Raw genomic sequence first — 17251 nt, forward strand, 5'->3', positions numbered from 1 at the left:
GAAAGCCAATGTGCCAGACACTGACAGAAGTGTTAGCGGTGACAGGAAGACGGTCTGTAAAAGCTCCTAGTTATTTGTTATGTCAATTGTCTCTTCATCCAGCTAAATATTTCATGTTGTGGAGCGCCTGTACTGAAACACAAACTGCTTGAAGGGGACAATGTGTTCTGCTTGCACATGCAGCAATAGTTTCTGCGGGTATAATTTATTAGATGGCAACTGCAGATTTTTGTCTTTCTATACCTCCAGATAGTGACTATTGCAGAGGATGTTACTGAAGGCAGCTACAGTGTAGTGGGGCACAACTGAAGGCAGCTGCTTTAGGTTTTGGTTGGTATCAAGATAGCAAAGCTGTTATTCTATCTCCTCTGGATTCTTCAGGTTGATCACAAAGTGGCGTCCTATACAACCAGAATATGTGTCATGATGAAGACACTTACTATAGTGCTGGAATTTGACTTGCTCATAAACTTACTTCCAACTTGAAGTGGAAGTATCTTCTGATTGCAGCGAAGAAGAGCTTTCATCAGCTGTCAGGTCATGATGTCCTCTAGTCAGGGCATGGAGATTTTGGTAGCCTACTCCTGTGATTGCCAACAATGGCTTTAATTTCTCATTTCAGATAATATAGTAACTGTTTTATTGCTGTGTTTTAAGTTGGCTGCCAGTTGCAGTAAATTTCATGTGCTCTGCTGTTGATGCCATCAACAGATATAACCACCATTTATAGCCCCTTGGTCCCTAGTAGACCGAAACAAATTGAAAAATAAATAAATAAATAAGAAGACACAACAACCTGTGACAAATTGCTATAGCCATTTCCTTCTCAGAAATATTTTCCCTTTTCCTATCAATTTGTGTGTTCCATAATTGATAATTTGGATCTATATAATATTAGTAAACACATATTCCCTACAATTTCCAATTTTATAAACACAATAAGATACACCATTACTGAAACAATGAATCATTTAATGTCAATATCTCAGCTATTGCCCTTGTACACCATCTGAGAGATTTAGGTTCCTTACATAATAGAATGTTTTGAATATGAGGGAACTATGTAACGTTTTAATAGCATTTTCTGCACTGTTGTCCAAGTTTCCTGGGGTATAATTTTATGACTTGTCAGTTTACATTTCTGTACAGTAGCTGCATTTCACTGGATTCTACAACTCATTGTATCCTTAAAAAATGCCTGAATTGAGAAAAGTAAATGAGCAGTGTGGCAAGCGTAAGGGCATTGTTCTAAAATGACATGCAGTTCTGTCAAATCTAAATGATTCTTATACTTATAATAAATTATTGTATGAAAATGTCCTATGTTCATTTGGAATGTTCCATCTAACATCCGAAACATTATATTTGTGTGCATTATACTAGTAGCACAATACATGCATTCGTTCATCTAAATAAACTTGGAAAAAATGTTATAGTAACAAAAATTTTACATGTAGTAAATAAAATCTCAGATGTGCAGTGTGATAATACAGGAGTCATACCTCTCAAGTGTGTGTTACCTGAAGACTGAAATGGGAAATCTGCTGTCAGTGAAGCTACAACCCTCCAAGACAAATGTGAGAGTTTGTTAATGCAAGTGAACACCCCAAATGGGCTGAACACCAGCAATAAGTGAAACACCAGCAACACCACCATCAGAAGCTGTAGCAGCAACAGCAACAGCAACAACAACAACAGTAGCAGTAGCAGAACCAAACAACAACTAGAGCAACAATACAGCACAGCTTAAGGAGGAGCCAAAGGCAAAATACAAATTTGAAAAACCAGCCTGCCAACTCACAGATTAGTCACAGTAACATCTTATTTCTAAACTCAGGTAAAACAGAAAAATATGAACTTTGTTCTTTTTCATCAAAATGTGCAATCACTAACTAGTAAAATAAGTGAAATACAAATCCTCTTAGAAAACGAATTAAAAAGTACCCCCTTATTGTGTCTCACAGAACACTGGCTTGATGAGGACAAGTTACGTATTGTGTCCCTACCTAACTTTGTGCTAGGTGGTTATATCTGTAGAAAAATTCTTAAACATGGTGACAGTTGTATATTTGTAAGAAATAATATAAGCTTTGTAAATATAAAAATTTACTGTTGATGTAATGAAGGAAAAAGATGTAGAGCTGTCAAGAGTTGAGATAGTGTACACTAAACTAGTCATTATTTGTTTATACAGAGCTCCAAATGGTGACATAAATACTTTACTAAAAAGTTTGGAATATTTACTTAACAGGCTAACACAAAGAGACATAAGAGTTATTCTATGTGGTGATTTTAATATTGACTTTGCAAAGGGCACCAAAGAAAAGAATGAATTACTGAATATCTTACAAACATTTAACATGAAATCTACTATAGAAACAGCAACTCGTGTCACAAAGACTTCATCTACCACCATTGATCAGATGTCTGTAAATGTAGAAATGAACCATAAAATAGAAACACTAAACATGGGCTTTGGGACCACACAGCTCAAAAACTCTCTTTGAGTACAGAAAATGGGCTGCAGCTACCTCCAGTAGAAAACACAGTAATGAAAATATAAATCACTTTATCCATTACCTGAGGAAAGGAAACTGGTAAGAGATTTATAACTGCAAACAAACAGATGGAAAATATAATAACTTTATCAATAATTTTTCCTACTATTTTGAATTGTGGTTTCCTCCAACATAGAGGAAAATATACACAAGAAAAACAAAAAATGAATGATCACTTCTGGGATTCTGGTATCCTCAAACAAAAACAGATTACAACACAGATTGTCTAAATGATCATGTCACCAGAATTTGATACTTATTACTAAACCTGAAAAAAGATCTCCAAAAATGTTGCTAAACAAGCAAAGATAATGGCAAATGACATACGCATAAAAAATTCCACCAAAAAGATGAATGCCATATGGAATATTGTAAGGAAGGAAACTGCAGCAGAACAGACAGATTTCCATAATATTAACTGTGTAATGGAGAAGTCAGCTGTGATAACTGAACCTACAAAAATTGCAAATAAATATAATTCCTACTTTATAGGGATAGATGAACATCCTATAAACCAAAATTTACAGTGTACTCCCAGAAATCATTCCAGATGTACTGTAAATAATAAATCTATTTTTCTATACCCAACCAATGAAAAGGAAATATTTGCTATAATCAAAGAGCTGAAGCCCAAATTCTGTGTTGGTATTGACAGTATCCCCGACTACGTCTTGAAGAAATGTGCTCCCCTCATAGTCAGGCCACTTGTCAACATCTGTAACTGTTCTCTATCAGAAGGGGTGCCCCAGAAAAATTGAAGACAGCTAAAGTAAGACCTCTGTTCAAGTATGGGATAAAAACAGAAGTATCAAACTACAGGTCTATTTCACTACTATCGAAGTTTACCAAAATAATTGAAAAACTCTATTGTAAAAGACTAATCAGTTTCAAAGAAAAAGTAATTACTTCTCAAATATGCAACATGGATTCCAAAACTCTAAATCTACTGAGACTGTTGTTTTTGCATTCCTAAATGAAGCCTTAAATGCAATAGACAGCAAAGAGCATATCTCAGCCATATTTCTAGACCTCTCTAACTTATTCAATGTCATCAATCACAACATCTTGCTTAAGAAACTTGGATCTGTAGGTATTAGGGGCCCAGCCTGTGAGTGGATCAAATAATATCTCCAAAATAGAGAGCAAGTAGTTGAGCTTGCTATCCAAGAAAGGAACAAGATAAAGTCCTACTGCTCAGAAAAGCAGAGCATTAAGTACAGTGTACCAAATGACTTGGAACCGACCAGTCCACACCACAATTACATAAGATTCACAGATGACACAAATGTGATAATAAAAGAAGAGACCAGAGCAAAATTACTGTATGAGATTAAAAAGTGTACCTCCCATATTACAGGCTGGCTTTTTATAAACAATTTAATAATAAACGTAGAAAAAACAGTTACCATGCACTTACACACAGTGCAAAATAAATGCCCACTAACATGAGACACAGAGTTGTTTACCAGAGCTCTTGAAAATGTAAGCTCTACAAAATTTCTTGGAATATGGATCCCAGAAGATCTAAGCTGAATCCAACATGCAAAATACATTACAAATCAATTGAATACCATTTGTTATACAATCAAAATTCTTTCTGGTTGCATATCAAAAGAGACACTGAAAATTTATAATTCACTCAGGCAGAATCTTTGTTGTGATATGGCATAATCTTTTGGGGAAATGCACCTACCAGTAAAAGTTGTTTTATATGCCAACAGAGAATTGTAAGAACCATAGAAAATGCTGCCACAAGAGGCTCATGCAAGCCCTTATTTAAGAAACTTCATATCTTTCCACTACCACCCCTATATATCTTACAAGTAATAGTATTTCTTAGGAAAGTTTTAGAAACTAGCAACAGGATTGTACTGACTAATCGGAGTATCCATCTGTATAACACAAGGAGAGAATAGGATACACATTTTGAACATGCATACACAATACTAAAACAGAAAGGACCATTGCAAACAGGAAACAGACTGTATAGTAAGCTACCTAGTAACATTAAAACAATAAAAGACACTTCAAAATTTAAAACTGCTGTCCATAAGAATTTATTGCAGAAGTGTTGTCATAGTATAGATGAATATCCTGAAACATAAAAATTTGTTCTGCCCATGTTCTGTACCTTGTGTGTAAACCTGAACACCTTAATACAGAAGCCTGTTTTACTTTAGTAATGGATTTTTAAATGTATATGGTCCTTTTGAATTTCCATGTTATTTACTTATATGTTTATTTCCCTTAATAAAGTGAACTTATTTAGAAATAGTGTGAAATTCTGAATTTTCACAACATATCCACCTATACCCTTTCTGTTTCTTGGCACACTTGTATTATATGAACATTTGTATCATTATAAAAATCACTGTCAAAATCATTTTATCCATGTGTCTCCATTTTTGACTTGTCCTATATCATCATGTGCTTCTCTGCACACATTGTATGACCTACAGGATAAACAAAATTACAATTACAATTACAATTCTATTAGAAGTTAACTATAGCAATGTGGTAATCATAGAACTGTTACAAGTTGACAACAATGTAGTAAAGATAGAACTTTTTCTTTATCATATGCTGTGCAGCAAAATCTAAATCATGATATGGACCGAACTTTGTGGTAGATTAAATTTTAATTCTAGATTTACACTCAAACACAGATTACTATTTTTAGGGATGGTGCTCTTCAGTCGAGCCACTTGAGTTTGCCTCACAAGCAATCTCAAATATTCTGTCTATAACTATCTCTTGCAACTGGCTAAACTGAATGAACAGTATGCATAAAAGGCAGTGATGTGGTTTTGAGTCATGGTCTGGGAAAGTTATTTGCTGCAACTTATATCTAAATTAAATTTACTATGCTAATAAGTACAAGACAGCTTCCATAACTTATCAATGAATCCTGTGCATGTAGGTTTTACCTCAGCCTGTGGCCAGCTCAGATCAAAACTGGATTGTGAGCTGTCATCTGATGGTATTTCCAGCCCCAAGACAGCAGTTTCCTCAGGAGTGGGTGGTCGATAGCGAAGAACAATTACTGATGCACTCACAATGGTGTAGGCCAGCAGTGTACCAATGGACATGAATTCAACAAGTTTCTTTAAGTCGAATAATGCAGCAATGAGTCCAGTGCATATACCTGATATGGCTAAATTAATTATGGGAACCTGAAACAGAGAGAGAGAGACTTGTTTTTTTTTTTTGTGTAACTATAATCTCTTGCTGGATAGTATAAATTAAAGAAAATCATAACAACAGAAATAAATAGGCATAAAACAAATGAATTAATGTGAACATTGAATATATTGTTACCACCATTAGTGTAGTTTAGAATTATCTCATAGCATACAACCCAATGGTATTAGAACTCATCATGTCACCTATTCATAGCAGACAGTATATGTTTGAGAACAGGTGTCAATACTATGTAAGTTAGGGGAAAGAACTGGACTAGCCAAGTTGGTCAAATCATGTTGACTTATTGTTTACTGGTCAAACTGTGATGCAGGGCCATTGGCAGTTTGGAGGTCATCACAGTTGAGAACAAATGGGCAGGTTGTTAAATGTTCACTTTTACAGATAGCACAGCAGTCAAGTCACAGGCTCAACTGCACATGCACTGTCTCTATGTGAGCATAAGGCGGTAGCTATCAGTCAGATATTCATGTTTCAAGTGGACATTGTACATAAACACAGGTAAATGACAGAGTGGCAGAAAGGATCAATGGTGTTTGGATGTACTTGTGGCCATGAAGTTGCTGGGTTTGTTGGTGTTTCATGATGGACTGTTCAACATGTCTATAAGCAGTGGTGTAACACATGTGGCCCCAAAACACAATGTCAGAATTGTGATTGGAAAAAGATCATGACTGAGAGGGATTGGGGAAGCAGTTCACAGCTGGTGAATCACAATTGCTTCCAAACCTGACAGGAATTGCTGCAGGCAGCGAATGAAAGTCCCTTTCAACCTATCAGTAAGGGAACATTGTGACAGGAACTGCATGCAATGAACATTTCAAGTCAGTCATCTCACATGAGGCCATAGCTGACACAGGCTCATAAAGATGATAATGGGGAAGTTCACTGGGGTAAAAGAATATGCAACTGATTTTCTGGACACTTCTCCACTCTATTACATCTTGACTGGTCTGAAAAGTGATATGACTTGAATCTCATAGAAAATCTGTGGGACATGTTGGAACAGCAGGTAAAATTTCGAAATCAGCACCTCCACAATTTGATTAAATTATGGAACCAAATCCTGAGTGGCTTGATCTGTATGTGACATACCTACACAATCTTGTGGATTCAATTCCTAGACAAATGAAGCTGGCTATCAAGTCCAGGGGCAGAACAAAATGTTATTAAATGATGCTTGTAATGATGTCTCTAGGGGTGACTAATTTTTTTGTCTGGTGATCTTATTAGGGCTATGAGGCACACCTATGACTATGGGGCACGACTGTGACCAGCATTTGCTCTTGTATATTGAAGGTAAGAAGACGACAACTTCATCTCAAATTCATTCATTCACTTTATTTTGCAGATTCTGTCAGGAAGGAGAACTATCAGAGATGTGGAAAAAGTCAAGGTTCAAAATGGCTCTGAGCACTATGGGACTTAACATCTATGGTCATCAGTCCCCTAGAACTTAGAACTACTTAAACCTAACTAACCTAAGGACATCACACACATCCATGCCCGAGGCAGGATTCGAACCTGCGACCGTAGCAGTCGCGCGGTTCCGGACTGAGCGCCTAGAAACGCTCGGCCACCGTGGCCGGCAAAAGTCAAGGTATACTTTAACAAAAGACAAGCAAATTATAGACATTTAATCTATATACTGTAATAGTAGAAAACTGTTTCTGTACTGCTTAATGCTGTTCTTCATCTACATCTATACTCTTTGAAACAACCGTGAGATGCAGGGCAGAGGGCACGTCCCATTGTACCAGTTATAAGGGTTTCTTCCTGTTCCATATGCATATGGAGTGTGGGAAGAATGATTTTTTGAATGTCTCTGTGCATGCAGCAATTATTCTAATCTTATCCTCCAGATCCCTGTGTAAGTAATACATAGGGGGTTGTAGTATATCCCTAGAGAAATCATTTAAAGCCAGTTCTTGAAAATATGTTAATAGGCTTTCTCAGGATAGTTGATGCCTGTCTTCAAGAGTCTGCCAGTTCAGTTCCTTCAGTATCTCTGTGACACTTTCCCACAGATTAAACTGACCTGTGACCATTTATGCTGCCCATCTCTGTATATGTTCAATATCCCCTGTTAGTCCTATCTGGTATAAGTCCCACACACTTGAGCAATGTTCTAGGATGGGTCACATGAGTGATTTCTCAGCAACCTCTTTTGTGGACTGATTACATGTCCCCAGTATTCTGCCAATAAGCTGACATCTGCCACCTGCTTTACCCAAGACTGAATCGACATGAGCATTCCATTTCATATCCCTACAGAGTGTTACACTCAGATATTTGCATGAATTGGGCAATTCCAACAGTGGCTCATTGATATTATAGTCAGAGGATACTACGTTTTTTTGTTTTGTGTAGTGCAAAATTTTAGATTTCTCAACATTTGGAGCAAGTTCCCAATCTCTGCACCATGTTGATATCTTATCAAGCTCTGACTGCATATTTATGCAGCTTCTTTCAGATAGTACTTCATTATAGGTGACTGTATCCATTGCAAAAAGCCTAATTTTATTATTAATATTGTCTGCAAGGTTATTAGCATACAACATGAACAGCAAGGGTACCAACACACTTCCCTGGGGCACTCCCAAAGTTACTTCTACATCTGACAGTGACTCTCCATCCAAGATAACATGTTGTGTCCTCCCTATTAGATAGTCTTCAATTCAGTCACAAATTTTACTTGATAGCTCATATGATCATACTTTTGACAATAAGTGTAGGTGAGGTACTGAGTCAAATGCTTTTCAGAAATCACGAAACATTGTATCTACCTGGTTGCCTTGCTCCAAGGCAAGTGGGGTGAGTTGGGTTTCACATGATCAATATTTTCGAAATACTTGCTAGTTGGCACTGAAGAGCCAATTCTGTTCAAGATACTTCACTATGTTTGAGTTCAGAATATTTTCTAAGATTCTACAGCAAATTGATGTCAAGGATATTGGATGGTAGCTTTGTGGATCACTTCTGCTACCTTTCTTGTGGGTGGGTGTGATCTGTGCCTTTTTCCAAGAACTGTTCTAGGGATCTATGATAGATTATAGTTAGAAGAGGGACTAACTCATCCACAAATTCAGCATAGAATCTGATAGAGATTTGATTGGAGACTGAAGCTTTGTTCAATTTTAACAATTTCAGCTGTTTCTCAACACCTCTGACACTAATACTTACTTCATTCATCTTTTCAGTGGTAAGAGGACTAAACTGGGGCAATTCTCCTCAGTTTTGTGCAGAAACATTTTAAAATGGAGTTCAGAATTTCAGCTTCTGCTTTGCACCCTCAATTTCAGTTCCTGTCACATTCACAAGGGGCTAACTTTGGTGCCACTAACAACCTTTACATATGACCACAATTTCTTTGGATTTTGTAAAATGTCATCTGACAATATTCTGCTGTGGTAGTCACTGAAGGCACCATGCATTCCTCTCTTGACAGCCTAACACATTTCATTCAGCATCTCTCTATCTGTAGCCCTGCACATTGTCTTACATCTATTATGCAGTAATCTCTTTTCTTTAGAAGTTTCTTTACAGTAACTATGTATCATGGAGGTTCCTTTCCATTATGAACTGTTCTACTGGGTATGTATTTAACCAGTGTGTGATCAATTATTCTTTCAAACTTATGCCAGAGTTCCTCTACATGTTTCTGACTTGTGCTGAAAGTTTCAAGTTCCCCATTGAGAAGGTATGGCAGCTAAATGTAAATGAATAAATTACAAAGAAAGTTACTATTTTGAAACAAACTGCTGTGTCCATATACAAATGCTTTTCAAGAGCTATTGGTTGCACATTACTTAACTACGGTGATATTTTTCAAAGAATATTAGTTCTATTTAAAGTAACTACTACAAGCTATGCAGCTCTACAATTAACACTATTACTTTCCAGGTAGCTAACAGAACTTTTCAATATTTGTATTCAGATAATTTGTAGAGTGGCTAATGTATGTTTTTAATTTTCATTGGATTGGCAGAGATTCCCAATTTTATGCTTTGTATAAGAGAGGGCTTTTTGAATATCTTCCTCAGCAGAACACGTAACTTCATTTGAACCCTGTACAAGGAGGCAAAGTCTACATGAAAATCATTTTTGTGTCTTATATTGTGACTGTGTAAACTGCATTTCAGCTGAAACTGATTTACCCAATATTCTTACTGCTTGTAATATTTTACATCTGCCCTGACTGTGACATAACTCTTTCTGTTTAGCTTTTGTTTTGGATATAATTTTATTCATATTTTTTTCTCATAAACTATTCCTAATTATTATTTAGGCACTCACTTGAGGAATTTCACCTCTGTTGACATCTCATTTTCATTTGCCTCAAAACACATGATGAAAGCCAGACCTATGGAGTTTTCTTATGGTAGCTGTGTAAGCTGTGTAATAGAGTAGATACAAAGAAAGGCATTCACATCTGTGTACCATATACTATATAAATTATTTATCTTATAAAATGGTATGGTACTGAACCTGGCAGTCCTTCACAGTTGTTAAATATATATGGAAGTTGGCTATACATCCTAAACCCCCCTCCCTCTGTCCTCCTCTTCCTACCCGCACTCCTTCCCACAGTCTATCTGAGTATCATCTCATTCCCCTCTATCTGTCCATCTCCACCTCCCCCCTCTCTCTCTCTGGCCATCTCTTTCTTCCTTTTTCTGTCCATCTCTTTCTTCCCCATCTCTATATTCATTTCCTTCCCCATCATTCTCTGTCCATCTCCTCTTCACCCTTTCTCTGACTTTGGGCCTTGTTGTTATTGCACATGAAACTTTGAATTGAAGTCATTTAGAATGATTGGGTAAATTGGTTGGGGTCATTGGTATACAAAGTATGAGAGAGCTGCCCTGTGATGGTAGTAACTTCAGTCACAGTAGTTCACATTGTTTTAATCTGTGACTGAGTAATACTACAAAGTTTTGGTCAATTGAAATTCAGTAGTAATATTCTAATCATAAGCTGGTAAGCCATAAGTACAATTCCCTTTTTTCTGTAAAACTGATGGCTACCACATTGTTGTGTATACAATTTTTGTTTAAAGTTATACATAAAGAGAGAGTATATATATGAGAGAAACAATTTGTCTAATGGTTCATATGCCCTGCTATCACAGTTTGAACTCTGACAAAGAAAATGAAACCACACATTTTGACAGCACACCATTGTTTTCCTCATAGTTAATTTTAACAGAAAACCTGTACCCTGACGTAAAAAAAGAAGCCCTTAGCCATCTGAATTTACAATAGAGTATCGTAAAAACATCTTAAGTAAGCACTTTTCGAAATTTTTGCTAGCAACTTTTCCCATTGATAAAGTGTGTCTCTCCTAAGAGTCTAAAAACTCTGCCCAAACAGGCTATGAAGGCCCAATGGTACTGACTGGCCACTGTGTCATCCTCAGCCCTTAGGTGTCATTGGATGCAGATACGGAGGGGCACGTGGTCAGCAGACCACTCTTCCAGCTGTATGTCAGTTTATGAGACCAGAGCCACTACATGTCAATCAAGCAGCTCCTCAATTTATGTCACAAGGGCTGAGTGCACCCCACTTGCCAACAGCACTCAACAGACTGGATGGTCACCCATCCAAATGCTAGCCCAGACTGACAATGCTTAACTTTGTGATCTGATGAGAAGTGGTGTTACCACTGTGGCAAGGCTGTTGGTTCTCCTAGGAGTCATCAGGCATATTTTCTCTGGTGTTTCAGCAGATGTTGGCACTTTTGCTTTTGCATTGTGTAACTGGCGTCAGAGCAAGCAAATAGAGCTCATTGCCCCTTTCATGTGACCCCCCGTTGTTGACAGAGAGCATTGGATCATTGCCTGATACAAACAAAATCATTTTTAAAGTGGAATTTTACATGACCATTCGATAGCGCGGTCCAAGTTTAGTTCAGTGCGATATTTGTTTCGTCGATATGTATTAACAGGGACAGTAAAACTTGAAGAATAAAGTGCAGTACAACAGCGCCTCAATAGCACTGCGTGCCTGACAGTAGCAGTGAGCACAGGCCAAGGCAGTGCTATCACTGCTGGATTTCCTTTGAGGTCTACTGGTTATTCTTCAAACTTTATTGGCTCCATTAATTCACGATGGTAAAACAAATACAGTAGAGTCCTGCTAATCCGAACCCCGGTAAGCCGAACATTTGGTTAACCCGAACATGAAAAATGTTAATCTAAGTATGGATAACTGTGTGATAAACTGCTGTACAAACACAGTACAGCAAACATGTATTAGAAAAATTGGCAAGAAAACATTAGATGTAAACAATGCATTACAATGAAAGAACAACTGCCAAATTTACTAAAATACCGTGGATATTTTATCCCTACTTTTTAGATGACAAAAACTCAGTCATTGTTTTCTGGCATAGTGAAGACAGTCTGTTATATGACGCATAGTTACAGTATCGTCTCATAAACATCTAGTCAGAATGTAGCGCGAGGTCAAGGGCTTGTGCTACATTACTGTGTGTCACCAGCTCGCCTTTGCACTTTCAGGCTCTTTGTTACTTCCGTCACAGCACTCCACTTCTTCCTGGTCTTGAGTAACAGCAGCAACTAAATCAGCGTCAGTGAGGTTCTCCACACATGCCCCATACGCTGCCATCCACTCATCTATGTCTCCTTCACTAGCTTCTTCACATCCATGGGTTGTCTGTATCATTTGTAGTAGATTTTCCTCTTCATTTTCAGCTAGGTTGCCTCAAGAGATGTCCACAATTTTCTCCACGATTTTCTCAGAGTATTTTCTGAAATATTCTGCCATGCCTCAGCGGTCCAATAAACAACATTCTTCACATTGGTCTTTTTTATTTTGTCCACTAAAGGAATGCTAGCATCTTGGATCAGCATTCTTAAAAAATGTTTTCTGTAAATCAGTTTTAATGTTTGAAGTACACCCTGGTCCATCGGCTGTAGATGTGGTGCAATATTCAGTGGCAAGAACTTTGCCACAATATCTCCATCACATAAATCCTCGGTGCTGGGATGAGATGGCGCGTCATCAGTCGAAAGGATTGCACGGAGACACAAATGATTTCCCTTAGAAAATTATTGAACAGAGGGAACAAACTGGCTGTGAAACCATTCTTTGAACAGCTTACCATCCATCCATGCTTTTTTCTGGTTGTGATAATATACGGGCACAGACTTCATGTTGCAGTTTTTAAAAGCTCTGGGATTCAGTTGGACCAGAAGAGCCAATCCATTCCACGAAAACACAGTCCACACCATTATGGAGCCACCAGCAGCTTACACAGTGCCTTGTTGACAGCTTTGGTCCGTGGCTTCATGGGGTTTCCGCCACACTCAAAACCTACCATCAGCTCTTATCAACTGTAGTCAGGACTCATCTGACCATGCCGTTTTTGAGTCGTCTAGGTTCCAGCCGATGTGTTTACAATTCCAGGGGAGGCAGTACAGGTGATGCCGGCCGTTAGAAAAGGCATTCACGTTGGTCGTGTGCGGCCGTAGCCTATTAACCCCTAACTTCCCACACTGTCCTAACTGATACGTTCACCGTACGTCCCACATTGATTTCTGAGGTTATTTCGTGCAGTGTTGCCTGTTTGTTAGCACTGACAACTCTATGAAAGTGCCATTGCCCTCGGCCATTAAGTGAAGGTCCTCTGCCACTGTGTTGTCTGTGGTGAGAGGTAATGGGTGAAATATGGTATTCTTGCCACACTCTTGACACTTTGCCTCGAAATACTGAATTCTCCAACGGTTTCCGAAACTGATTGTTCCATGCCTCTAGCTCCAACTACCATTCCGTGTGCAGAGTCTGATCATTCCCATCGTGCGGCCACAATCGCGTCAGAAACCTTTCCATGCGAATCACCTCAGTATAAATGACAGCTCCGCCAAAGCACTGCCCTTTTATACGAGGGTAATCCCAAAATTAAGGTCCTATTTTTTTTTTTTTTATAAATACAGAACTCTGTGTGGCAGTTGGTTACACTGTTATGAGGAGTGCTTCACGCGCTGTGTGTAAATGTGCGCACTCCGCGCTGAGGCGCTCAGTCTTGGCTTGGCAGCCGTTGAGAATAGAGCTTCCGTTGGATGTTACCGCCAAGTGCGATTTGCGCGTAGTTATTTGGTTTTTGAACGCAAAGGGCACTGCGCCAATTGAAATCCATCGCCAATTGACGGAAGTGTACGGTGAGTCATGCATGGATGTCAAAAATGTTCGTAAGTTGTGTAGAGAGTTTACAGTCTGCCGGTAAAGTTATGACAACAATTTTTTGGGATCGGAAAGGGGTATTGTTGGTCGACTTTATGCCCACTGGGACCACAATTAACGCTGACAGGTACTGTGAGACTCTGAAAAAAGTCAAACGGGCTATTCAGAACCGGAGAAGAGAAATGTTGAGCAAGGGCGTACACTTTCTCCATGACAACGCTCGCCCGCACATCGCTCGGCAAACCGTTGCTCTCCTGCAACACTATCAGTGGAACATAAGCACCCACCCACCCTATAGTCCTGACTCGGCGCCCAGTGACTATCACCTGTTCCCTAGGTTAAAAGAACGTTTGGCCAGAAAGCGATTCAGCTCCAACGACAAGGTGAAAGAAGAGGTTCATAACTTTCTGAACAGCATGGTGGCGAGCTGGTATGACATGGGCATACAAAAACTGCCACAACGTCTACAAAAATGCGTCGACAGAAATGGTGATTATGTCGAAAAATAGCTAAATGTTCAAGCTGTAAACTGATGTAAACCATTGTAGAAATAAACAGGTCAGTTTGGATTCTGTAGAAATATTGGAACACGTGAGGCAATACTGACCCTACGACTTATCTTAGAAGCTAGATTAAGGAAAGGCAAACCTACCTTTCTAGCATTTGCAGACTTAGAGAAAGCTTTTGACAATGCTGACTGGAATACTCTCTTCCAAATTCTGTAAGTGGCAGGGGTAAAATACAGGGAGCGAAAGGCTATTTACAATTTGTACAGAAACCAGATAGCAGTTATAAGAGTCGAGGGACATGAAAGGGAAGTAGTGGTTGGGAAGGGAGTGAGGCAGGGTTGTAGCCTCTCCCAGATGCTATTCAGTCTGTATATTGAGCGAGCAGTAAAGGAAACAAAAGAAAAATCTGGAGTAGGTATTAAAATCCATGGAGAAGAAATAAAAACTTTGAGGTTCGCTGATGACATTGTAATTCTGTCAGAGACAGCAAAGGACTTGGAAGAGCAGTTGAACGGAATGGATAGTGTCATGAAAGGAGGATATAAGATGAACATCAACAAAAGCAAAACGTGGATAATGGAATGTAGTCGAATTAAATCGGGTGATGCTGAGGGAATTGCATTAGGAAATGAGACACTTAAAGTAGTAAAGGAGTTTTGCTATTTGGGGAGCAAAATAACTGATGATGGTCCAAGTAGAGAGGATATAAAATGTAGACTGGCAATGGGAAGGAAAGCGTTTCTAAAGAAGAGAAATTTGTTTACATCGAGTATAGATTTAAGTGTCAGGAAGTCGTTTCTGAAAGTATTTGTATGGAGTGTAGGCATATATGGAAGTGAAACATGGACGATAAATAGTTTAGACAAGAAGAGAATAGAAGCTTTTGAAATGTGGTGCTACAGAAGAATGCTGAAGTTTAGATGGGTTGTTGTTGTTGTTGTTGTGGTCTTCAGTCCTGAGACTGGTTTGATGTAGCTCTCCATGCTACTCTATCCTGTGCAAGCCTCTTCATCTCCCAGTACCTACTGCAACCTACATCCTTCTGAATCTGCTTAGTATATTCATCTCTTGGTCTCTCTCTACGATTTTTACCCTCCACGCTGCCCTCCAATACTAAATTGGTGATCCCTTGATGCCTCAGAACATGTCCTACCCTTCTTCTGGTCAAGTTGTGCCACAAACTTCTCTTCTCCCCAATCCTATTCAATACTTCCTCATTAGTTATGTGATCTACCCATCTAATCTTCAGCATTCTTCTGTAGCACCACATTTCGAAAGCTTCTATTCTCTTCTTGTCCAAACTATTTATCGTCCATGTTTCACTTCCATACATGGCTACACTCCATACAAATACTTTCAGAAACGACTTCCTGATACTTAAATCTATACTCGATGTTAACAATTTCTCTTCTTCAGAAACGCTTTCCTTGTCATTGCCAGTCTACATTTTATATCCTCTCTACTTGGACCATCATCAGTTATTTTGCTCCCCAAATAGCAAAACTCCTTTACTAATTTAAGTGTCTCATTTCCTAATCTAATTCCTCAGCATCGCCTGACTTAATTCGACTACATTCCATTATCCTTGTTTTGCTTTTGTTGATGTTCATCTTATATCCTCCTTTCAAGACACCGTCCATTCCATTCAACTGCTCTTCCAAGTCCTTTGCTGTCTCTGACAGAATTACAATGTCATCGGTGAACCTCAAAGTTTTTATTTCTTCTCCATGGATTTTAATACCTACTCCGAATTTTTCTTTTGTTTCCTTTACTGCTTGCTCAATATACAGATTGAATAACATCGGGGAGAGGCTACAACTCTATCTTACTCCCTTCCCAACCACTGCTTCCCTTTCATGTCCCTCGACTCTTATAACTGCCATCTGGTTTCTGTACAAATTGTAAATAGCCTATCGCTCCCTGTATTTTACCCCTGCCACCTTTAGAATTTGAAAGAGAGTATTCCAGTCAACATTGTCAAATGCTTTCTCTAAGTCTACAAATGCTAGAAATGTAGGTTTGCCTTTCCTTAATCTTTCTTCTAAGATAAGTCGTAAGGTTAGTATTGCCTCACGTGTTCCAGTGTTTCTACGGAATCCAAACTGATCTTCCCCGAGGTCAGCTTCTGCTAGTTTTTCCATTCGTCTGTAAAGAATTCGTGTTAGTATTTTGCAGCTGTGGCTTATTAAACTGATTGTTCGGTAATTTTCACAACACCTGCTTTCTTTGGGATTGGAATTATTATATTCTTCTTGAAGTCTGAGGGTATTTCGCCTGTTTCATACATCTTGCTCACCAGATGGTAGAGTTTTGTCAGGACTGGCTCTCCCAAGGCCGTCAGTAGTTCCAATGGAATGTTGTCTACTCCGGGGGCCTTGTTTCGACTCAGGTCTTTCAGTGCTCCGTCAAGCTCTTCACGCAGTATCGTATCTCCCATTTCATCTTCATCTACATCCTCTCCCATTTCCATAATATTGTCCTCAAGTACATCGCCCTTGTATAGACCCTCTATATACTCCTTCCACCTTTCTGCTTTCCCTTGTTTGCTTAGAACTGGGTTTCCATCTGAGCTCTTGATATTCATACAAGTGGTTCTCTTATCTCCAAAGGTCTCTTTAATTTTCCTGTAGGCAGTATCTATCTTACCCCTAGTGAGATAAGCCTCTACATCCTCACATTTGTCCTCTAGCCATCCCTGCCATTAGATGGGTAGATCACATAACTAATGAGGAGGTATTGAATAGAATTGGGGAGAAAAGGAGTTTGTGGCACAACTTGA

General features: G+C 38.7%; 1 protein-coding gene across 2 annotated transcripts in view; it reads right to left on the reverse strand.

Annotated features, from left to right (window-relative positions):
• LOC126473641 (cationic amino acid transporter 4) overlaps positions 1-17251 on the reverse strand; it is a 246156-nt gene that overhangs the window by 51396 nt on the left and 177509 nt on the right. For both annotated transcript variants that reach the window (XM_050100830.1, XM_050100829.1), the window contains one exon: positions 5486-5731. In XM_050100830.1, the coding sequence (XP_049956787.1) occupies positions 5486-5731 (246 nt within the window). The remainder of the gene's footprint in view (positions 1-5485; positions 5732-17251) is intronic.

Source organism: Schistocerca serialis, chromosome 4, assembly GCF_023864345.2.
Source record: "Schistocerca serialis cubense isolate TAMUIC-IGC-003099 chromosome 4, iqSchSeri2.2, whole genome shotgun sequence".
In the NCBI taxonomy this organism is placed as follows: Eukaryota; Metazoa; Arthropoda; class Insecta; order Orthoptera; family Acrididae; genus Schistocerca; species Schistocerca serialis.